The sequence below is a fragment of the Notolepis coatsorum genome (assembly GCF_963971535.1).
Source record: "Notolepis coatsorum genome assembly, chromosome: 10".
Taxonomy (NCBI): Eukaryota; Metazoa; Chordata; class Actinopteri; order Aulopiformes; family Paralepididae; genus Notolepis; species Notolepis coatsorum.
In genome coordinates, this window is record NC_140174.1 from 20,580,421 (window position 1) to 20,606,532 (window position 26,112).

The 26,112-nt window shown below is 42.9% G+C and overlaps 1 protein-coding gene across 1 annotated transcript in view; it reads right to left on the minus strand.

Annotated features, from left to right (window-relative positions):
• Positions 1–6,425: 6,425 nt before the first annotated feature.
• Positions 6,426–26,112, minus strand: part of LOC311235351 (signal transducer and activator of transcription 5B-like) — a 76,286-nt gene continuing 56,599 nt past the window's right edge. The window contains exons 15-19 of the mRNA XM_084322788.1: positions 20,734–20,876; positions 13,153–13,296; positions 11,926–11,977; positions 11,346–11,471; positions 6,426–8,154 (exon numbers count right to left, since the gene is read on the minus strand). Coding sequence (XP_084178914.1) covers positions 8,031–8,154; positions 11,346–11,471; positions 11,926–11,977; positions 13,153–13,296; positions 20,734–20,876 — 589 coding nt within the window. The 3' untranslated portion in view covers positions 6,426–8,030. The remainder of the gene's footprint in view (positions 8,155–11,345; positions 11,472–11,925; positions 11,978–13,152; positions 13,297–20,733; positions 20,877–26,112) is intronic.

The window sequence follows — 26,112 nt, forward strand, 5'->3', positions numbered from 1 at the left end:
TCATCTCCCGTCAAAAGCCCAATGTTAAATATGCCAAGAAACAAATAAATAATTTAACCCTTGTGTCTGAAAACTAAAGTGTTATACTCTTACCATATTAGGGGACTAAATTGAAAAACGCCATAAAAAGATATGTTGAAATAATTTCCCACTTTTCTATAAATATTTTATTCAACTTCAGATTAAAAATGAAATACTCCCACTTTTTTGAAAGGAGTTGTTAAATCTGACATTACAAAAAACAATATGGTGGTTATGATCGGGTCTGAAGTTGACTAAACAATTTATGAAAGAGTCAAAATAATTCCAAGATAATTCAAAGATTACACACCGTTGCCACATATATTGGCTACAAACAATCACTGCAGTTATAAAAAAAAAATAAAAAATCTGATCAGACACAAGGGTTAAGTTGTTGTTCCCTTTCTAATTTCCTCAAAAACATCTGGTCTAGTTAATGTGATCAATATTATTTGACAATTGATGCTTTTTGTTGGAAATTTCAGTCAGTGAGCTCATACTTTGAGCTAATTTTATAGTTAAAATGATTGAGACAACGCAATCTTCTGTCTTCGTTGTGCATGCATGCGTGTGCTCACCACACACGATACATGTGTCACTATTCTGGCAGTGGCTACTGTTAGTTCAAGTTTCTTTATTAGTTGTCATACAGAAGTACAGAATACTTTTATACAAAATGCTTCTTTCTGTTACGCTCCAGAGACTGTTATTATAGTATTGTTTGTGTAAAGGGCTATTTTAACTGTTGATGGGTAGTGCATCAGTAAAGTGAATATGGTATTGTGCTCTTGCTCGGTTTGAATAGGTGGAGAGAGTGGTTAACTATTATAATAGTAAATAGAATATGTTGTGCTCTTGCTTTTTTCTTTTTGAAGGTGGAGAGAGTAGCATTGCTAGTGCCACAACAGTTTTATTTGAGGTTCATAACAGTACATTGTACTAAGCAATTGTTGGCTCATTAGTTTGTGATTCACATGCACTAAAATTCACCAGAATGCAGGAAATGAAGTCTTTGTAACAAAAAAATTCCTGGTGGGGGACCCCAGACCCCCCGCTTAAAAAGTGGCCTGACTGGGGCTATATCTCCCGGTATGAATTATTTCCCCAGTCCGGCCCTGCCCCACGCGAAGGTAAGGAAAAACTCACTAAAACCTAGCAATAGGAAAAAATGCACCACAGGCAATGTGGAGGAGAGAAACCTTAGAAGGGCCATTCAAGGGGGGATCTCCCTAATGTCTGATAGTAGTGTTGCAGTAAAACAGGCGAACAGTTGGTAAGCATGCACTCGTGTGTAGTGAAACACATAAGTGCATGCGATAGCAACTGAACATTTTGAAAGATTAAAGATAGCTGATAGCGATAGCAACTGAACATTTTGAAAGATTAAAGATAGAGCTGATAGCGGATCTATTTGAGGCAAAGGGGCGGCGCAGAGAGGGTCGCATCCTCCCGGTCTTCATCACGGGACGTCCAACACTCCGGTTATCACTCCGGGACGCGTGTATGCTTTCCCCAACGCAGTTGTTTCTGCGTTCCCGTTTTGTGCTCTGATTGGCCAGGTCATGTGGCATGTGCGCCAATTCATCATATGACACACACAACATACAGATAGACAGTACTGCTACATCTATACATTTATGACATACCAGATTTTCAAATACATTACTGTTTGATACTAAAAAAAATCCAGAAAAAGTATATACATTTGACATAGAAACTGTGCATTGGGGGAGGTTGGGTAGGTGGGGTGGGGCTGTACATTGGAGGGGGGGGAGGGTTGGATAGGGGGGGGGGACACTGTACATTGGAATACTGACATACATTTGACATAGAAACTGTACATTGGAGGAGGTTGGGTGGGGCTGTACATTGGAATACTGACAAAGCCATGCTTGGTCTTTATTGTACAACTGGGTTAGGACATTTGTAGGGGCCAGTTTTGAATTGCAGTCTCCCGTAGGTGTTCTTTGAGTGTTTTTGAAGGTGGGTAGTGATTCACATTCCTTTACAGCTTTGGGTAGGGCATTCCACATTGTTGTGGCATAATTGCGAAACGTGTTTAGTCCCTTGTTTGAGCCGAATCTGGGTTTTACATGATTTGTGGAGCTCCCTCTGGTGTTGTGATCGTGGTATTCACTGACCTTTGGGAAGTATTTTGACATGTACATGGGTACCTTGGTCGTGTAGTGTATCTTGTAGACCAGGCAGTGTGTCTAGCTGTGTAAAGTAATGGCTATCCCGGAGGCCTGTATGCTTTCCCCAACGCAGTTGCCAATCGTGGGACAGCAAGTTCTGCGCCTATTTCCGGGTCTAACAGCCTGCAAACTACCTGGCGTTCTATCGCCATGCTCTAAGACAAACTCTAACCTTAACCAACTTCGAAAGAGTGCCTAAGCTTAACCGTCGAAAGAAGGGCAGGCGTTCTATCGCCATGCTCTAAGACAAACTCTAACCTTAACCAACTTCGAAAGAGCGCCTAAGCTTAACCAGTGTAGAAACTTGCGGTCCCACGACTGGCGCAGAAACGCACGGGCCAATCGGAGACGCAGAAACACAACTGCGTTGGGGAAAGCATACAGGCCTCCGGGATAGCCATTACTTTACACAGCTAGACACACTGCCTGGTCTACAAGATAGACTACACGACCAAGGTACCCATGTACATGTCAAAATACTTCCCAAAGGTCAGTGAATACCACGATCACAACACCAGAGGGAGCTCCACAAATCATGTAAAACCCAGATTCGGCTCAAACAAGGGACTAAACACGTTTCGCAATTATGCCACAACAATGTGGAACGCCCTACCCAAAGCTGTAAAGGAATGTGAATCACTACCCACCTTCAAAAACACTCTCAAAGAACACCTACGGGAGACTGCAATTCAAAACTGGCCCCTACAAATGTCCTAACCCAGTTGTACAATAAAGACCAAGCATGGCTTTGTCAGTATTCCAATGTACAGCCCCACCCAACCCCACCCCACCTACCCAACCTCCTCCAATGTACAGTTTCAAATGTCAAATGTATGTCAGTATTCCAATGTACAGTGTCCCCCCCCCCCCTACCCAACCCCCCCACCTCCAATGTACAGCCCCACCCCACCTACCCAACCTCCCCCAATGCACAGTTTCTATGTCAAATGTATATACACTATTTTTCTGGATTTTTTTATTATCACAAACAGTACTGTATTTGAAAATCTGGTATGTCATAAATGTATAGATGTAGCAGTACTGTCTATCTGTATGTCGTGTGTGTCATATGATGAATTGAAAATGGGGGACCCTGATGGAAACAAGACGAAAGTCTCTCAGGTCTGCATCCTCTTAACAATTGTATGTATTGAGCTGTACTGTGCTGTACCCATTCTGCAATCTGTTAATAAACTTTTCAATCAATCACTAGTAACAGTACTGTTTATCTGTATGTCATAAATGTTATGATGAATTGAAAATGGGGGACCCTGATGTAAACAAGATGAAAGTCTTTCTCTGGTCTGCATCCCAGTTGTGTGTATTGAGCCGTACTGTATTGTACCCATTCTGCAATCTTAATACAATCAAGTCATGACAAACCAATTACATAATCCAACATGTGTGTAAAAAACTAACATTCCAGTTGACTGTATATTTTTTTAATGATTAGTTACGAAATCAATACTTCCATTTGTCTAAATTACTGGTACCGCTCCGCCATTTTCTTTTTCTTTCGATTTGCGAATGGTTTGCAGTGCATTCTGGGAAATACCATCTCTCCTTGAAATCAAGCCTGCATTTTGGCCGACTCTGTTTGTAGGGCCATTTGGAGGGCTGAAACGTCATTACCCCTTGATCCAAAGTGAAATGGGACACCTCTACACTTCGAGGGAACGCGCAAAACGGAGCCGTAGGGCCAAGGGGAGAATTGGGACGCAGCATAAGTATTTGCCAACATGTCACTCAGAAGAAATGTTGCTGTGAAGAAAGTGATGCAGTCCTCATGGGTTCTGGTATCACTGCTATCATTGGTATCACTGGCATCACTGCTATCATTGGTATCACTAGCATCACTGCTATCACTGGGATGCATTGATCCTAATGTGACTATTCAACTGCATCGATTTGAAAATGTTATAATCGAAATAAAAAAAAGTTGTTTTTATTGACCTATAGTCCATTCATGCTGAGTGAATCAGTTCCCCCAGCCACATTTGTGTATTCAAATTATTTTGGGGAATTAACTCTAATTGTAATCGAATTTAATCGTTGTGAGGTCGCATCGTTACACCCCTAGTGGTAACGGACAATTACAACAGACAAAAGGGCTCCTTAAGTCGAATATAATTATTTATAAAACTTTATTTTAATCTCCACAATCCCAACACTGACTGCTTGTAGCTGAATGTGTAAGTAGTAAACATGTGAGGTTTCAAAAGGGACAGTTTATACAAAAAGGCTAAAATGCCAAAGAGACAGATAAAGCACAGTTGAATTACAAATCAAACATGAATCCATACAGTATTCAAGCTTCAGCTCGAGTCGCACCACAGAGAACAGTGATATCAACTGAGGAGATGTGCTTGTTGACTTGGTTTTGTAGCAAAGTGCACAACTCCAGATTCTGAGTCAATGTTGATTCGTTTTCCATGTATAATAATGGGTGTTCGTTGTTATTGTTTAGGTTTTATACTGTATAGTACACTTACGTTTGTTTTGTAGTCTAATCAGTTTGTGTTCAGGTTCCGTTTCTTTCTAGCTAAACATATTTTTTTAAAGTCCAGGGTGTGAAAAGTCAAGTTGCAGAACTGAAAGCTGGTTATGAAGTTTAGCTCTCAATTCAATAACTATTCTAGTTATTCTGACACATCCCTATTATCGTATGTAATGTTGGTTTAAGTTTCATTTTGACAATAAAAAAATTGCTAAAAGGCAAAATACTGCAATAGTTTAGCAAGTAGCAATTGGTCTCCACCCTAATCACTACCTGCCAACTAGCAGGAACTAAGGATTCCTATGGTATATTTCACAGTGTCCGTGATATTGGCGATACCCACCTCACCCCTGCCCATTTTGACAACCTAGGATGGCTTAGAGTAGATGACAGAGTACAGCAACTTGCAATGGGCCTGGTCTACAAGATACACTACACCACTAAGGTACCCATGTACATGTCGAGGTACTTCCCAAAGGTCAGTGAATACCATGACCACAACACCAGAGGGAGTTCCACAAATCATGTCCAACCCAGATTCGGCTCAAACAAGGGACTAAACACGTTTAGCAATTATGCCACATCAATGTGGAAAACCCTACCCACAGCCATAAAAAATGTTGAATCCCTACCCACCTTCAAAACCGCTCTTAACACATTGAGTGCACTGCCACCACGCCCCTTCCGGGAAGTGACCACTTCCGTGCCGTCCATTAACCCCATGTAAACGTAGTTGTACTTTGTAGACCTAAACCTATATTTTATAGTATAGCTATGGGTCTAATAACGCCGTCGAGTCTCATTGAGCTGCTTCTGGTCAACGTGCAAAAAACATAATTTCTTCATCCGTACATTTCCGTTTTATACCGTTTTGAATATGTACATAGTCCGGCCGCTTCTGAGCAATTCCAGGGAAAAGACACGAAAACAGTGTTTTTGTGTAATTCAATAAACATGTTGTAATTTTTCGCCTGATTATCGGATCTTCCTGAAATCAACGCTAGATCATCACTATTATCCTTTGTCGTGCACGCATGCAATGTGATTTAGACCGCCGCCGAACCCCCCCCCCCCCCCCCCCCCTCCTGCAACCCAACGGAAAACAGCCAAACAGCTATAACACAGATAGCTTCAATCTCAGTATAAATAAATATCAGATCAACGCAAGCTTTCATATATGGTGTCTCTGAAGTAATGAAAAAAAGAATCCAATAATCTCATCGCCATTCCAGTTATCCACAGCGATCGTGCCTCCGACGTTGTTGGACATTGCTCTTCAACGGGCGGGCGGGGTCAGTAGTCCAAAGCATCCCTACAAGCGTGTGTTTTGCCGGAGTGTTTAGGACCCGCCCCCATGCCGCAGCTCGGTAGAGAAAAGAAACCAACCAGTTTCTAACGGGGTGCATTACTGGCCGAAGGCATTAGAGGGCGGTATAATACCGTCTGCCAGCTCAGACACACTCAGAACAGTATGCACAAGGTGCCCCGCTGAATTATGAATGGCAATAGATAATAAAAGAAATACCGTGACAGAAACGTAGATCTACGTTTCCGGCACTCAACCGTCGGGCGACAGAAACGTAGATCTACATGAACGGCAGTCAATGTGTTAAAGAGCATCTACGGGAGGCTGCAATTCGAAACTGGCCCCCGTAAATGTCCAAACCCCCCCTCCCACCCACCCACCCCCTCCTAATGTACAGTTTCCTCCCCCTCGTATATATATATTTTCTGTTAGGATCTCTGTTTAACTCTTTGACAGCCAAACACGTAATATTACGTGTTTCACCGCCAACGCTTGAGCGCCAAAAACGTAATGATAATTTTTTTGATCCTTTGATATTTTTTCTTTGATCCCTGTTCTAAACGATCATCCAGATCACTCTAGGTGTCCCTGGCTCATTTGCCTACGTTGGAATTGCAATGGCGATCGAATCTCACCAGGTGGCAGTATCGCCTACCGTTTGAACTCTGATAGTCCAGTTCAGACAGTCTCTACTGATCTCTTTCTGTCGACTCGCTCTGAGGGGGAGGCGCTCTTGCAGAGCAATCGCTAGGAGATATGCTTGCCTCAAAACCTATAGTTTCCCGTAAACACGAGTAATTACATATAAACGGGTAATCGCGATCGCCGATGGGATCATTGGAATTATTCTTTTTAGAGTACCTTCTGGCTAAGGTAAGGTATATTCTATGTCTATTTTACCGAACCTGAAACATGTTTCTGTAACAATCACAGTGTCTTATTTTACCGGACCTAAACCAAGCTTTTTCTAACAATCGCATTACCGATCGGACCCTTGATGATTTTGTGAATGCACATATGTACATGGTATACACCTTTGATTTGGGAGTATTTGGGGTTTCAGGGGATCAACCAGAACAATTTGGGCTCATTGCATATAACGCGTCTTATCTCGCGATCTATGGAAAAAGACTGGATTATTTTGGAAATGCGCGATGTTTAGTGTGTAATAAACTACAAACTACAGTGTGTAGAAACAAACTATTTTTTACATGTTGGACTAGAAATAGTGTCTGTCAAATGAGCCATACTATTGTCTCCATAGCTATAATATACAATATGCAATAGCTCCACAAAGATCGTGAACTATCGTGAAAATGGTCAAGAAAAGCTGGCGCTAGCCAGTGCAGATGGGGAAAGGGCGTGGCTCTCAATGAGTTAACAGTACTGTATATTTGCATATCTTGTATGTAACAGTACTATATACCTGTATGTCATTTTTTTTTATCCACTTTTTCTCCCATTTTCTATTTTTCTCCCATCCCAATTTCGTATCATCCAATTCAACCCTCCCCTGTCTCGAACGCTGTTTCTTGCCTCCCACAAGCCGGCTGCAATGTGGACTAAGTCATACATAGCACGAGTCCCCTCCGATACTCGAGGTAACAGCAGTCGCATCTTTTCACCTGCGCGGCGCGATCTTTCAGCGTCAGGGGTCTGCGCTTTGGAGGGGCGCCGCCCCCATCGCTTCCTGATTCTACTGCGCAGGCGCACCAACCGACCTGTAGGAGTCGCTGTCCACAACGCCCGATCCACACGCATCAGTTTCCCACCCCCTAATACTGCCAATGTGTATTAGTACGGACGACCAGCTAAACTGAAAGCAATGTGGAGCGCTGGGCTCGAACAGGCGAACCGAGCGTCTCCAGTATTCGTGGTGAGCGCCTTGCCCACTGCACCACGTAGCCGCCCTATACCTGTATGTCATGATGTATATCTGTATATCTGTATGTTGTGTATGTCATCAATGTCATTATGAATCAGGAGGCCTGTCCGCTCCACTGATTGGCCATCAGGACGCCTGTCCGCTCCACTGATTGGCCATGGGCCTCCGGAGCAGCTCCTCCACGTGCCGTGCCACGTCCATAGTGTCGTCCAGGTCGAAGTCTCCGTCTGGGTCCAACATGGCGTCGCCCCTGAGGGGAGAGATAGGGGCACAGTGAGGACCTTTACTGTACACTGTGTGATCTCCGTCTGGGTCCAACATGGCGTCGCCCCTGAGGGGAGAGAGAGGGGCACAGTACACTGTGATGATCAGTGAGGACCTGTTACTGTACACTGTGTGATGATGATAATAACCTGTTACTGTACACTGTGATGATCAGTGAGGGCCTGTTACTGTACACTGTGTGATGATGATAATAACCTGTTACTGTACACTGTGATGATCAGTGAGGACCTTTACTGTACACTGATGATCAGTGAGGACCTGTTACTGTACACTGTGATGATGATAACAACCTGTTACTGTACACTGTGATGATCAGTGAGGGCCTGTTACTGTACACTGTGTGATGATGATGATAATAACCTGTTACTGTACACTGTGATGATCAGTGAGGACCTTTACTGTACACTGTGATGATCAGTGAGGACCTTTACTGTACACTGTGTGATGATGATAATAATAATCAATCACCTTTTACCACTGTGTGATGATGATAATAATAATAATAATCAAATGTATTTATATAAGCACATTTAAACATGACACTTGCTTTACAGTGGGCCACAGAGCTAAGTTCCTAAAGTATAAATAAACAGAAAACAAAAACCAACGTCAAAACAAACAAGGCAAGAGTCGAAGTGAGTCAGGGAACGCTGAGGAATACAAGAGTCAGAGTGAGTCAGGGAACGCTGAGGAATACAAGAGTCAGAGTGAGTCAGGGAACGCTGAGGAATACAAGAGTCGGTGAGTCAGGGAACGCTGAGGAATACAAGAGTCGGTGAGTCAGGGAACGCTGAGGAATACAAGAGTCAGGGAACGCTGAGGAATACAAGAGTCAGAGAGTCAGGGAATGCTGAGGAATACAAGAGTCAGTGAGTCAGGGAACGCTAAGGAATACATGAGTCAGGGAACGCTAAGGAATACAAGAGTCAGAGTGAGTCAGGGAACGCTGAGTAATACAAGTGAGTTTTGAGTTAATCACAGTGTGGATGTTATGAGTCATTTATAATAATCACAGTGTGGATGTTATGAGTCATTTATAATAATCAGTGTGGAGGTGAGGTGAGGACATGAGGAGGCAGACGTCCATTTAGACGCCACGACTAAATTATTGTGTTTGAGGTGGAGTCTACAGGGTCCTCACCAGGACAGGTCATGTGACAGCGGTCATCTAGACACCAGAGGGTTAGAGGTCATCTAGACACCAGAGGGTTACAGGTCATCTAGACACCAGAGGGTTACAGGTCATCTAGACACCAGAGGGTTAACTACTGAGGTCATCTAGACACCAGAGGGTTAGAGGTCATCTAGACACCAGAGCTCCTACTTTACATTAACTACTGAGTTTAAACCTGAGTTGAGCAGGTAAAGACTAAAGCCTAAACTTAAGACTACATGGGGGGGTAGATGACGAAGGGGCCATACTTACATGGGGGGGGGGGGGGGGGGGGGTACAATTACATTTACATTTAGCTGACGCTTTTATCCAAAGCGACTTACAAGTTCTGTACGACAAGTCATCAGGAAGGGCACAACTCTATCAGCTGAGTAACAATGTTCACCAAACAGTGCCGAGTGCTACAGTGTAGGTTAGTTTACTAGGACAAGTGCATGACAGTAAGGTTAGTTAGGGTTCGATTTCTTAAAAAAAAATTAAATTCAGATAGTGGTTGAAGAAGTGCGTCTTTAGTCGACGGCGAAAGATTGGACGGGGTTTCGGCTGTCCTAACTGTGGTGGGCAGTTCGTTCCACCATTTTGGGGCAAGGACTGAGAAATGGCAGGTTCTCCTTGATGACCCTCCCGGAGCTCGGATAGGAGTGGGTCTTCTGAGACGGCCAGAAGATGCAGAGCGTAGGGGTCTTGAGGGTGTGTAGTTAGAGACTATTGTCCGGAGGTAGGCGGGAGCGGTTCCCTTTGCCGCACGGTATGCCAGGTCGAGGGCCTTGAAGCGGATTTTCGTGCAGCAATGGGGAGCCAGTGCAGGTCCCTAAGGAGTGGGGTGACATGGGCCGACTTCGGTAGGTTTGAGATCAGGCGGGCCGCTACGTTCTGAATGAATTGAAGAGGCTTGGTGGCAGTGGCCGGGAGGCCAGCAAGCAGCGCATTGCAGTAGTCGAGGCGGGAGTTGGGTGGCTTCTTTTGTCAGGAAGGGGTGGATCCTTCTGATGTTGCTCATGAGGAATCTGCAGGTTCTGGTTGTCGCTGCGATGTGAGCGGAGAAGTTCAACTGGTCGTCGAGGACAACACCAAGTTTCTTGGCGGTCGGGGAGGCGGTCACAGCTGCATTCTCGACTCGACTCGAGGTCGGTCAGGGGGGAGGATTTGGCCGGCAGGTGGATCAATTCTGTTTTGCTTAGGTTCAGTTTGAGGTGGTTGGTCGTCATCCATGCAGTGTTGGACAGACAGGCCGAGATCCGCTCAGAGACGTGGATATCTGAGGGAGGGAAGGAGAGGAAGACGCATAACAATGATACGAGAAGGCATGAGACGTGATAATGTTACCCAGTGATTTAGTGTAGAGGGAGAAGAGAAGGGGTCCTAGGACCGAGCCCTGGGGGACACCCGTCCACAGGGGGCGGGTGGCCGACAGGGTCCCTCTCCATGACACTTGGTAGGAGCGGTCATTGAGGTATGATGTCAGCCATGTCAGCACAGAGCCAGCCACTCCGATTCCTGCGAGGGCCGCAGGGAGGATCTGATGGTTGACTGTGTCGAAGGCTGCAGATAGATCTAGGAGAATCAGGACAGAGGAGAGGCCTTTTCGCTTTTGCTAAGTGAAGTGCCTCTGTGACCGCAATGAGGGCCGTTTCTGTGGAGTGGCCAGTCCGGAAGCATGACTGATTAGGGTCTAGGAGGTCAAATAAGCAGTAAGTTGGTTGGATAAGCACGTTCAAGTGTTTTAGAAAGGAAGGAGAGAAGAGAGACAGGACGATAGTTGCCTATGACGGTGGGGTTCAGGGTTGGTTTTTTTATGAGCGGTGTGACTCTGGCTTGTTTTAGGGAGGTGGGGACCACCCCCGAGTTGAGGGAGGAGTTGATGGTTGCAGTTAGGAATGGGAGGATGTCTGGTGCTATGGTCTGGACTCGGAGTGGGGAGGGTAGATGACGAAGGGGGCGTACTTACATGGGGGGGTAGATAACGAAGGGGCTGTACTTACATGGGGGGGTAGATGACGAAGCTGTTGGGGTGACTGACAGAGGGGGACGGCGCCTGGTCCATGTAGGTCGGGGTTAGGGGGGTCAGGGGGTTCCCAGCAGCAGGCTCTGGGTTTGGGCTGGTGAACCTGGTCAAGGAGACAGAGACAAGTGAAACCAGGAGCATATCGTGATCAAACATTGTGATCAGACATGGTGATCAAACATGGTGATCAAACATGGTGATCAGACATCGTGATCAGACATGGTGATCAGACATGGTGATCAAACATGGTGATCAGACATTGTGAAACCAGGAGCATATTGTGATCAAACATGGTGATCAGACATGGTGATCAGACATGGTGATCAAACATGGTGATCAAACATGGTGATCAGGGCTGGGACTTTATTGCGTTAATTTCGATTAAAATTACGCATTTTATCGCACATCGCGGCACTTTGCTCTCGTCTGTCGGCTCCGGGCTGCGCTTTCGATCGTCACCCCACTCAACATATTGCGTGATTCCATTCTCGAGTTAGTAACTCACTCATGCAGTAACTCATGCAGTAACTCATGAAGTAACTCATGCAGTAACTCACTCTGGCACCACCTGCTTGATCTGGGGCTTCACATAGCCATCCACCGCTTTAGCTGTGAGACAAAGACACAAGGGGTTAAAGAGTGTGTGTGTGTGTGTGAATATTTTAAACCCAAGACAGAATCCATGACTATGATGGCGACGCCCTCCTGTTAAAACACTGTCACCTTTTGGACTTTGATTACATACTGGTTGGGTTAGGGCAGTATATCATAGGTTAGGGCAGTATATCATAGGTTAGGGCAGTATATCATAGGTTAGGGCAGTATATCATAGGTTAAGGCAGTATATCATAGGTTAGGGCAGTGTTCTAAACACTGGTGTCTAGTAGGACATTCTAACTCAGTAGTTAACATGAATGAATAGAAGACTAACTCAGTAGTTAACATGAATGAATAGAAGACTAACTCAGTAGTTAACATGAATGAATAGAAGACTAACTCAGTAGTTAACATGAATGAATAGAAGACTAACTCAGTAGTTAACATGAATGAACAGAAGACTAACTCAGTAGTTAACATGAATGAATAGAAGACTAACTCAGTAGTTAACATGAATGAATAGAAGACTAACTCAGTAGTTAACATGAATGAATAGAAGACTAACTCAGTAGTTAACATGAATGAACAGAAGACTAACTCAGTAGTTAACATGAATGAACAGAAGACTAACTCAGTAGTTAACATGAATGAATAGAATACTAACTCAGTAGTTAACATGAATGAATAGAAGACTAACTCAGTAGTTAACAAGGCTGGTATTACGCTCCTCAGCCTGCAGCTGCTCTGGATAAAAAGCCTGGTCAGCAAAACAGCTTCTATTTAAAAGGAACACTCCAACATTTTGGGAAATTAGCTTACCGTCTTCTCCAGAGAGAGACAAGAAGATAGATACCAGTTTCCTCTCTGTGCGTTCAGTAGAAAGCTATCCGGCTGCAAGCTAGCCTAGCTTAGCACAATGAATGGTGTCTAACAGTACTGGTTAGCCTAGCTTAAACTTCTGGAGAGGCGTTGCCTAGGCTAACCGGTACTGTCCACTTCTATTCATTGTGCTAAGCTAGGCTAACGTGCAGCCAGATAGCTTTCTACTGAACACACAAAGAGGAAACAGGTATCTATCTTCTTGTCTCTCTCAGGAGCAAATACTGTATATGATTCCCATAATGTCAGCGTGTTCCTTTAAGACGAAGGGGAAACAAACGACAACAAAAGAGGGAAGCGGTCCATACAGAGTGGGGGGGTGTAGTACTTGGAGAAGACCTCGTCCTTGGGCCGGTCGGGGTAGAGGAACAGCAGGTGGTTGAGGTCGCTGATGCGGTCGGCCAGGGAGCGGATGGAGAAGTCCTTGGTGGTGTAGGGCAGGAGGTTCCACACTAGGGTTCCACCGTCAGCAGGGATGAGAAGAGGACAGTTTATTGATCTTGATGAAGTTAAAGGTGCTATAGATAACATTCAGCCACTAGAATCTCTAGATGGTGTTATAGATAACATTCAGCCACTAGATGGTGCTATCGATAACATTCTGCCACTAGATGGTGCTATAGATAACATTCAGCCACTAGATGTCGCACTAGTATGTCATTTATCCAACCAGGTGCATTCCACGTGGGAAAATGGGAAGTAGGGAGGGGATACATACAACATGTAAACAACAACATCATTTTGGACCTGCAAATTATTTGTAAATGATAAATTCATTAATCAAAATCAAATCAAATCAAATTTATTTGTAAGGCCCGACAACACACGTTAACTCATTGGGCGCCATTGATGAGAAAAGTCAGGTTAACTTGCCATCGCTTGAGCGCCAATCACGAGAAAAGTCGGGTTTTAATCGTTATTTCTTTTATACGCTATTGCCATTCATAATTCATCGGGGCAGGCTGTGCATACTGTTCTGAATATGTCTGAACAGTCAATACCGCCCTCTAACGCCTTCGGCCGCTATTGCACTCCATTTGAAACGATGTAGTTTGTTTTCTGGGCCGAGCTGAGCCGTGCAGGGTTTAAATCAACTAGCCCCCCCCCCCCCCCTCGTTCATATGCGCCGGCCCAAGCCCCATTTCATTCTTGCATGAGGAAGGATAATAACGATAATCTAGCGTTGATTTCAGGAAGATTCGATAATCAGGGGAAAAATTACAACGTGATAACTGGATTACACTAAAATGCCTTTTTCTCGTCTTTTCCTGGAATTACTCAGAATCACTCAAACTATACTCATATTCAAAACGGTATAAAACGGAAATGTACGGATGAAAAAACAATCTGTTTTTTGCATGTTGACCAGAAGCAACTCACTGACAGTCTACGGCGTTATTAGATCCATAGCTATAATATAAAATATAGTTTTAGGACTCACAAGTTTGGCATTCTAAAACTAGATCCATTGAATAAAGACATGGCGCTGAAGGGGGATCAGCGCCCCCTGCTGATGGCGGGCATTGTGTTAAACAAGTCAAGAAGACACATCACAATAGGTCAAGAACAAAACAAAAACACCATTAACACATCCACCGCCGGAAACGCTTTAAAACGTTATTGCCCGCCATGCTTATACCGCCAGACCACGCTGTACAGCGATATTGAGATCAATATTTCATTTTTTCGCCATGGCATTCATAATTCATATATACACCTCCGGCGCTGCAGCTGGACCCTACGGCTCAAAAAAAACGGCCGCCTGGTGGATGGTCGGGCGAGTTACACTGGTAAACAGGATATGACTGCTGTGCGTCCATTAAATTCATCCGGCCGTCAGATATTGTCGCAATTGTCATGTTTGTTTATATGTGTGTTTAAAAAATAATTAAAAAAAATATATATATATATATTGTCGCAAGGCCCGACAGATACTATAGTACATATCGATCGCTTTTAGGGATGTCCCGATCGCCTTTTTTTGCTTCCGATCCGATCCCGAGCATGTGATTTTAAATATCTATCGATCCGATCGTTTCCGATCCGATCTTTCACATTAGTAATCAATTTTGACGCATTTTTGTCAGAAACTAGAGCGAGACAAGCCCATCTGTTGCCTATAATAGTCCGGGGCGCGAGAGCGGAGGCTTTTATTATTACATTCACCCTGAGAAATGTGCTTCTGCTTCATATGAGAAATATTAAAAGTTTCAATATATGTTTGCACATTAGTATACATTCAGTGTTCGACTTACGTAATGGTCCATTCTGGTCTGAAACGCCGACGATAAACCTCAGTCACGTAACGTTATCCTCCAGGTGAAAATTTAGTCTGAAAACTTCGCCTCCAGCCTGCTGCTTCATGAGTTTTTCCTCCACGCGGAATCTCCTCCTTGCAAACATTGCAACTGGCTTGACTTTATATTTTAAAATGCTTAGTTCCAAACCTCTGACATTAAGTCTAGCTGCTCAAGTCAGTGGATATTAACCGTGTTTCGGGAGCGACGTGTTGTTGTTGTGGTCGCGTGTAGCGTGTAGCGTCTAAATTAAAGGGAATGTTTGTTGCAACGGTGAAAATTAAAGGGGAATGTGTTTGTTGTGGATAATTATTCTGCTCTGTGTGACAATAAATACATTAATGATGATATATTATATGTAATTTAAAACCAAAACTAAGGCCTCCGTATGAGTTTAAGACGTGGACATGGTCATGTTTGTTGAATAAAAATTTTCTTTTTTTGACTGCCGATTTTTATTATTATTTTTTCCCGATCCCCGATACTCTGAAAAGCACGTGATCGACGCCGATTCCGATCACGTGATCGGATCGGGACATCCCTAATCGCTTTATAAACGTAATAATCGATATGATTTCGGCGTTTATTGCGACATACAAACCGGAAATGGACCTAGGCGATCGACGTCCTATACCTGGGATCTTTCACCGCCAGTCTCATTGACGCACGGTAAGAGGGCGATGACGCTATTTTTAGCCCAATTGTTTATTCTTTTCACTGCAAACTGATCTGATCAATATATCACCCATACGACATAAAGCATTTACTGACGATCACGGAATTATAAACGACCCCCCCCCCCCCTTTCATCTGGGCATGATGAAGCATAACGTATAGGATCATATACAGTTGAATTTTTTAATATAGCGTGTATCGGGAATAAACGGCAGTTGATAATCTATATATGCGTTTATGCCTATAACTCACGTTCTATGAATTACTGCAGAAAACGATAAAAACATACTTATATTCTAGAAGGTATTTTTGGAAGAATCTATGAATGAAAAAGTATAACGTTCCTACATCCTGAACGATAGATAATCGATGTTGAATGGGCCATAGTAATGTCAATTTAGCAATACAATTTAAAAAGTTATAGCCCTGCAAAGAAGGTGAACATCTCCATAGGCTTAGAGTGGTGGCAGTGAGGCTACATTGATGGATATAACCGTGGCAGGGAATGTGTTAAGTCCAAAATTTTTTAAATAAATGCAACACTCCCAGACATACCCCACACGAAGGTAAGGAAAAACTCACTAAAACCTAGCAATAGGAATAAATGCACCACAGGCAATGTGGAGGAGAGAAACCTTAGAAGGGCCATTGAAGGGGGGATCTCCCTTCTTAGGCCATGGTTACACTGGTGTAAAACAGCAACGTTCTATTTTTGAATGATTACGTTTGCATGTCCAAGTTAAAAAGAAACGCAGTTTTGGCAACGCTGAAAGGGTGTTTTCGTTTTGGAAACTCGCCGACAATGGTGCCATGTAATTTGCGCAAGCCGGATACGGAGCCGTTCTGCCCAATGCCCATGCGCAGTAGAGACCGACGCCAAATTCTCCCCTGGCTGGACCTCGACTCCATCCATTAGTTATTTCCAGTGTTTACAGCAGAGCTGTCCCAAGTAGCTGCGGCTACCAACGTGTTGTCAAGTTATTGTTATAAGGAGCCCAGTCCAAGCTACAACAGTCTGCATTTCCTTAACAATTGTTTGTATTGAGCCGTATTGTATTGTACCCATTCTGCAATCTGTTAAATAAAGTTTACATCCATTCATTCTGCTAGCATTAACGTTACTACCCTGCTAGCCACAATGCTATACTGTTATAATGGCATATCCCAATCACGTTAGCACGTAAGCTAACAAAATCTGCTATTTCATTCCCCTCCTTGTGTCAAACTGCATTCCAGACCTATGTGATCGTTACTAAGAGGATATGTTGGAGCTCTGTGATCATTACTAAGAGATGTTGGAGCTCTGTGATCGTTACTAAGAGATGTTGGAGCTCTGTGATCGTTACTAAGAGATGTTGGAGCTCTGTGATCGTTACTAAGAGATGTTGGACCTGTGATCGTTACTAAGAGATGTTGGACATCTGTGATAGTTACTAAGAGATGTTGGACATCTGTGATAGTTACTAAGAGGAGATGTTGGAGCTCTGTGATCGTTACTAAGAGGAGATGTCGGACCTCTGTGATCGTTACTAAGAGATGTTGGAGCTCTGTGATCGTTACTAAGAGATGTTGGACCTCTGTGATCGTTACTAAGAGATGTTGGACCTCTGTGATCGTTACTAAGAGATGTTGGAGCTCTGTGATCGTTACTAAGAGATGTTGGACCTCTGTGATCGTTACTAAGAGATGTTGGACCTCTGTGATCGTTACTAAGAGATGTTGGACCTCTGTGATCGTTACTAAGAGGAGATGTTGGAGCTCTGTGATTGTTACTAAGAGATGTTGGACCTCTGTGATCGTTACTAAGAGATGTTGGAGCTCTGTGATCGTTACTAAGAGAAGATGTTGGACCTCTGTGATCGTTACTAAGAGAAGATGTTGGACCTCTGTGATCGTTACTAAGAGAAGATGTTGGACCTCTGTGATCGTTACTAAGAGAAGATGTTGGACCTCTGTGATCGTTACTAAGAGAAGATGTTGGACCTCTGTGATCGTTACTAAGAGATGTTGGAGCTCTGTGATCGTTACTAAGAGATGTTGGACCTCTGTGATCGTTACTAAGAGATGTTGGAGCTCTGTGATCGTTACTAAGAGATGTTGGACCTCTGTGATCGTTACTAAGAGATGTTGGACATCTGTGATAGTTACTAAGAGATGTTGGACATCTGTGATAGTTACTAAGAGGAGATGTTGGAGCTCTGTGATCGTTACTAAGAGGAGATGTTGGACCTCTGTGATCGTTACTAAGAGATGTTGGAGCTCTGTGATCGTTACTAAGAGATGTTGGACCTCTGTGATCGTTACTAAGAGATGTTGGACCTCTGTGATCGTTACTAAGAGATGTTGGAGCTCTGTGATCGTTACTAAGAGATGTTGGACCTCTGTGATCGTTACTAAGAGATGTTGGACCTCTGTGATCGTTACTAAGAGATGTTGGACCTCTGTGATCGTTACTAAGAGGAGATGTTGGAGCTCTGTGATTGTTACTAAGAGATGTTGGACCTCTGTGATCGTTACTAAGAGATGTTGGAGCTCTGTGATCGTTACTAAGAGAAGATGTTGGACCTCTGTGATCGTTACTAAGAGAAGATGTTGGACCTCTGTGATCGTTACTAAGAGAAGATGTTGGACCTCTGTGATCGTTACTAAGAGAAGATGTTGGACCTCTGTGATCGTTACTAAGAGATGTTGGAGCTCTGTGATCGTTACTAAGAGATGTTGGAGCTCTGTGATCGTTACTAAGAGGAGATGTTGGACCTCTGTGATCGTTACTAAGATGTTGGACCTCTGTGATCGTTACTAAGAGATGTTGGAGCTCTGTGATCATTACTAAGAGATGTTGGAGCTCTGTGATCGTAACTAAGAGATGTTGGACCTCTGTGATCGTTACTAAGAGATGTTGGAGCTCTGTGATCGTTACTAAGAGGAGATGTTGGACCTCTGTGATCGTTACTAAGAGATGTTGGACCTCTGTGATCGTTACTAAGAGATGTTGGACCTCTGTGATCGTTACTAAGAGGAGATGTTGGAGCTCTGTGATCGTTACTAAGAGATGTTGGAGCTCTGTGATCGTTACTAAGAGATGTTGGAGCTCTGTGATCGTTACTAAGAGATGTTGGAGCTCTGTGATCGTTACTAAGAGGAGATGTTGGACCTCTGTGATCGTTACTAAGAGATGTTGGAGCTCTGTGATCGTTACTAAGAGATGTTGGACCTCTGTGATCGTTACTAAGAGGAGATGTTGGAGCTCTGTGATCGTTACTAAGAGATGTTGGACCTCTGTGATCGTTACTAAGAGATGTTGGACCTCTGTGATCGTTACTAAGAGGAGATGTTGGAGCTCTGTGATCGTTACTAAGAGATGTTGGACCTCTGTGATCGTTACTAAGAGATGTTGGACCTCTGTGATCGTTACTAAGAGGAGATGTTGGAGCTCTGTGATCGTTACTAAGAGATGTTGGACCTCTGTGATCGTTACTAAGAGATGTTGGACCTCTGTGATCGTTACTAAGAGATGTTGGAGCTCTGTGATCGTTACTAAGAGATGTTGGAGCTCTGTGATCGTTACTAAGAGATGTTGGACCTCTGTGATCGTTACTAAGAGATGTTGGACCTCTGTGATCGTTACTAAGAGATGTTGGACCTCTGTGATCGTTACTAAGAGATGTTGGAGCTCTGTGATCGTTACTAAGAGATGTTGGAGCTCTGTGATCGTTACTAAGAGATGTTGGAGCTCTGTGATCGTTACTAAGAGGAGATGTTGGACCTCTGTGATCGTTACTAAGAGATGTTGGACCTCTGTGATCGTTACTAAGAGATGTTGGACCTCTGTGATCGTTACTAAGAGGAGATGTTGGACCTCTGTGATCGTTACTAAGAGATGTTGGACCTCTGTGATCGTTACTAAGAGCTTTACCATCTCATGATAGATTTGCAATTTAATTAACACGTTAGTCCCCATTTCAAATCAAACCGCATTCCAGAGTGGAATACATTCCAGACCTCTGTCATAATCTCTTCTACAGGGTTGCTTGGCCACATCTCACGATACATTAGCGAATGAATGAATATGTTAGTCCTCCTCCCCGTTTCAATTCAAACTGCATTCCAGAGCTCTTAGTCATCTCTTATAAAACCATAATTGCAATTCATGATACATTTTGGGTAAAAGTGCTCTTTGCCTGTGAACCTCAGGAAGACATTGGCAGAGAAAATCAAAGCATGGTGTTGTTTTCAGCTGGGAGGCCATTAGGTAACAATGCTAACCCAACTAACTAACTAACTAACTAACTAACTAACCTAACGCTAACCCAACTGCTTCTCCACTCTGTCAACCTTTCCTCCGTCACCTCCATATATACAAAAGCTAGCTACTGTCAAAAAGAGCGGTATGATCCGTTAAGAGATCACGCCTCTGGCTCCCAGAGGTCTGAAGGGTTAGGGTCTAAAGGGAGTTACCTGCTTTGTGTTCAAGGCCTTAAATGGTCTGGCCCCTCAGTATCTAGCTGAACTCCTCCATCTTTTTACCCCTGCTAGAGCACTGAGGTCAGCAAATAAACTGCTCTTAGATGTCCAGAGGTCTAGGCTAAAGACTAAAGGCGATCAAGCTTTTGCAGTGGCTGCCCCTAAGTTATGGAACAGTCTTCCACTGCAAATGAGGTCTGCCCAGACTCTACAGAGTTTTAAAACACAGCTGAAGACTCACCTGTTTTTATTGGCTTTCTGAGGCTTGGTAAGCCACACATTCCTTGGTCGTGTCGTGATTGTTTTTTAAACTTTATTGTAGTTCTATGACTTTGTGTGCGTACTGTATTTTATATTTCTTTTAGTATTTCTGTTTTTGTATTGTACAGCACTTTGGTACAACTTCGGTTGATTTTAAATGTGCTATATAAATAAAGTTGACCTTGACCTTACCTGCTTTGTTGGGGTTCTCCGCCACCCAGGCGATGGTGATGCCTCCTATCTCAGAGTCGCTGAAGCGGAGCAAGAAGGTTCCGTTGGGTTTGGACATCAGCAGGTCATGGGCCTGTTGCTTGTTGACGAAACCCAGGATGGCCCTGGTACCAGAACCACAGAACCACAGCTTCAACACCACAGCACTGTTTTAAGTAACTGTACATTGGATTATCGATTAAACCTTACTTGGTCCCAAGAAGAGGGTCTTGTGTATTATTGGGTTTAATAGGACATTTATTGTACATTGGAGGGGGTTGCGTTAGACCTGTATGGTAATGCAGCTTTAACGGCACTGTTTTAAGTAGACCTGTATGGTAATGCAGCTTTAACAGCACTGTTTTAAGTAGACCTGTATGGTAATATAGCTTTAACATCAGTTTTAAGTAGACCTGTATGGTAATATAGCTTTAACAGCACTGTTTTAAGTAGACCTGTATGGTAATATAGCTTCAACAGCAGTGTTTTAAGTAGACCTGTATGGTAATATAGCTTTAACATCAGTTTTAAGTAGACCTGTATGGTAATATAGCTTCAACATCAGTTTTAAGTAGACCTGTATGGTAATATAGCTTCAACAGCAGTGTTTTAAGTAGACCTGTATGGTAATGTAGCTTTAACATCACAGCACAGTTTTAAGTAGACCTGTATGGTAATGTAGCTTTAACATCACTGTTTTAAGTAGACCTGTATGGTAATGTAGCTTTAACAGCACTGTTTTAAGTAGACCTGTATGGTAATATAGCTTTAACAGCACTGTTTTAAGTAGACCTGTATGGTAATGTAGCTTTAACATCACTGTTTTAAGTAGACGTGTATAGTAATGTAGCTTTAACATCACTGTTTTAAGTAGACCTGTATGGTAATGTAGCTTTAACATCACTGTTTTAAGTAGACCTGTATGGTAATATAGCTTTAACAGCACTGTTTTAAGTAGACCTGTATGGTAATGTAGCTTTAACATCACTGTTTTAAGTAGACCTGTATGGTAATGTAGCTTTAACATCACTGTTTTAAGTAGACCTGTATGGTAATATAGCTTTAACAGCACTGTTTTAAGTAGACCTGTATGGTAATGTAGCTTTAACATCACAGCACTGTTTTAAGTAGACCTGTATGGTAATATAGCTTTAACATCACAGCACTGTTTTAAGTAGACCTGTATGGTAATGTAGCTTTAACAGCACTGTTTTAAGTAGACCTGTATGGTAATGTAGCTTTAACATCACTGTTTTAAGTAGACCTGTATGGTAATGTAGCTTTAACATCACAGCACTGTTTTAAGTAGACCTGTATGGTAATGTATTTAACATCACAGCACTGTTTTAAGTAGACCTGTATGGTAATGTAGCTTTAACATCACAGCACTGTTTTAAGTAGACCTGTATGGTAATGTAGCTTTAACATTACAGCACTGTTTTAAGTAGACCTGTATGGTAATACAGGTCCCAGGGTTAGAAATAAACCTTTTTTTTCCAGGGCTTTTTTTGCCCCCCTTAATTGATTTTCGGGGGCTTTTTTTGTATTTCGGGGGGCACTGAACTTTTATGATGAAAAAGGTTATTAAACATCCTTATCATTTAAAAAATACAACTCAATTAATGACCTCATTTTGTGGCTGCGGCTGTCCTGGTGGTGCAAAGCGCTGTATTTCTTTACAGTCTTCGTCCCGCCGACAAAAACATCCACGCAAACTGCTCCTTGCACACTGCCAGCCAGGCAGATTTTTTACCAGTCAAAAATTCTAAAACTAATTTGTGTCGCATATATATATAAAATTTCAGTACATTTCAGGTAGATAAGGTATTACGTTCAAGTAGATAAAGAATACACACTTAAATAAGAGGCCAGAGTAACATTTTAAGCAAATTGTTTTAATATATTGATTGATGATTGATTAATCAATACAAGTCAATCTTAAGCTTAAATTGTAACCTAACCTAATCATCAGACTCCTCACTCTAGCCTCTTTGCAGGATTTAACAGAACATAATAAAATGTGAAGGTTTTGTAAACCTAACTTAAACCTCCTCAATCATGTCCTCATCAGAGTCCACAATCTCATTGATTTACTACCGATGACTGTGGTGTTATGTTAATGTATGTGCGTTATACGACAGAGTGTACAGGCCACCGTACTCGGGGTCAAGGGGCAGGTACGGGAGGGGCGAGAGAGATACACCTGTGTGATGTTGCTACAGAGTTAAGCTAATAAAGGATACTCACAACCACAGCAGAGGACTCACGTATTTGTACTGTGAAGTAACACGACAATGACAAACATGTTTCTGTTTTTCTTTTTGACATACTTGCGGCACACAGAACAAGTTAACAACCACTGTCTACAGCCCCCGCATCATATTGTAGCCTAGCCAGTCTCTTGAAACTATCTTCAAACTTCAAGGGCATTTGGTAAATTTTTTAGGACATTTTGCCCCAAGCCCCCGTTAATTTCGAACCCTGACAGGTCCGATACCGATCCTACCCCCACCCACAAAAAAAAGATTTTGTTTGACTTTTTTTAATTAATTAATTTATTTTTTATATATACATTTATTATTTCAACGGCTTAAGGCTATATCTGTACTTGATGTTTGTTTGTTGTGTTGCATATTTGAAATACACTTCAATCAAGTCAAATCAAATCAAACCCACCCTCTTAAAAACAAAAACCTGTGTTTAACCTAGCCATCTATAAAACATCATGCTAAAACTGTGAAACAAATGTCCTACTCCCCTAAAGGAAGAAATACATAGCAAACATGACTCAGTTATGCAATAGTGCTGCTCCTTTTTATTTTGTTAAAATGTTTTAGTTAATAAGACTACAGGGATTTCATGACGGCTTCCTGTCCTCGTGTTTTCCGGTGCAATGCACAGAGATTTTAAAATCATTGGTAAACAAACGTAGTGCTGAAAATATACACTTTGACTGCTGTTTTTAATAATATGATTATGGTTATAATCTTGGCTACATTCTAAAAAGAAACACAACATTGTACTTATTTGGAATAGCAGTGTCGGAGATCAAATGCCGACACTGGCAACATGACGTGAGGCTATGCGTCGGATATCTGACGTTACATTTTCAACAACAGAAAGGGGCTGTTCGTCCAGCACAATACATTTGGTTATGGTTAAGTCCATGGAGTTTCCAGTGTTGTGCCACCGTTCCAGATGGTACACTTGGCTGTGTCGTGTTATTCCACAAGTATACACGTGAGTCCTCTGTGTATATGTTTGTGAGTGTGTCTTTATTCTGTTAGCTCCATAGCTAATCCGCTCCTAGTAGTCTAACGTTACCTGCAGTGTACTCTCTCTGTGTCGTATTAACATAACACCACCCAGGTCTGCAGCTGGACCCTATTGGGCTGTTTTGCCTTTTTCTTCTTTGAGCTTAACACTTTCTTCGCCAGGCTTATGTACATCATTATACCCCTCTCTGCCAGCTCTATTTGTCTATGGAGAAGTTCCCCTTCTTTGCAGGGCTATAACTTTTTAAATTGTATTGCTAAATTGACATTACTATGGCCCATTCAACGTCAATTATCTATCGTTCAGGACGTAGGAACGTTATACTTTTTCATTCACATATTCATACTAAAATACAGTCTAAAGTATAAATATGTTTTTATCGTTTTCTGCAGCTTTCTCCAGAACGTGATTTATAGCCCTAAATGCATTATATTGATGATCAAATACAGTTCGATAGCGATCTGCGCGAGATAAAAAATGTCAAATGGACGTGCTTCTAGAAGTTACTACTTATCATCTGATGTTGACCGGATGGGGGGGGGGGTCGTTTATAATTCCGTGGCCAACGTTAGATGATTCATCTAGTGTGGGTGATATGATCATTAGAGCAGTTTATATCGAACACGGTAAAAAAAAACGCTGAAACCCACCGTAGCTTCCTCGTAGCGTTGGGCGATGAGCGTGGAGCAAAAATATTCCTATTATGGGATGTTGAAATATGCGATCCATCTCCAGGTTGTATAATAGTATATACGTCCAAATCATGTTGTTTATCGAGTTATTGGTAACGGATTGCTATCCATTGTGTCTAGATCGAGTCCCGGGACTATTAGCGAGTGATCGGACCGAATTGGAATGAGCACCAGCTTCCGTTTACGGTTTCCGGTTTGGGCGATCCGCCGATCGGCCACCAGATGGCGCTCTTGAACCGTTGGAGAGTTGAGAGGGGATCAACAAGGGGATTGAGATCAAGTTTCCGGGGGAGAAATATGATTGCGATCACAGATTTTTGAAATATTGATCTCAATGACGTGTTACGGCGTCATTGGCAGAATTAGCATGGCGGGGAATGACGAGTTTAGGCGTCCTTGGCAGAGAAAGTGTTAAAATAACATAACATGATCGCGGCGCGCTGCTAACAAGACTCACGTTTAGCTAACAATAACGTTGTTGTCGCGCTATTACTGTTCACGTGATGGCGCACTTTACAGCATGTATCGGATCGGAAAATACTTAAGTGTTTTTCCGATATCCGATCCCGTGATATTGGCCAGTATCGGACCGATACTGAGTATCGGATCGGTGCCATCCCTAGTTGTAACGAATGAGTGTGGCTTTCCAATGGTACCCCACATAGGAATGAGCGAATCAGGGATCTAGTTGAAAAGTCACGAGCAAAAACAGGAAGAGAATTCTCCGTCCAATGCATTAGCTGGATGCAGCCGGTATTGCACTTTGGTGATCTCAGACTCATTCCCTATGGTAACACCAAGGTCCCTGGATGAATAATGAATAGAAATATAGAAAAAAAGGGAAAACGATCAAATAACTTTTATATACGTGGTTGGCGTTCAAAGGATGGCACCCAATAACCTATATAAACGTTGGCAGGGAATGAGTTAACCCATTCTCCGCTGATGACGTGTTAACATGTCATTCTCCGCCATGCGTAATCTGCCAATGACGCCGTAAGGCGTCTTTGAGATCAATATTTCGTCATGGTATTCATATTTCACCCACGGAGTCTTGGGTGATGCTGTGGGACTCGGCACAACTCTGCAACGCTTCAATACCGCCACCTGGTGGCCGATCGGCGAATTGCCAAACAGGAAGTTGCCCAAAACGGAAGTGGTCCGTCCCCTATTTTCGTCCGGCCACTCGGTGATCGTCCCGGGGCTCAATATAGACACCGTCGATATGAATATTTGCCATAACTCAATAATAAACATGATTTGGATGTGTATTAGTAATATACAAACCGGAAATGGATCGCATCGATCAACATCCCATAATAGCGATCTTTTTGCTCCACTCTCATCACCCAACGCTACGAGGAGACTGGGGTGAGTTTCAGCGTTTTTCTTT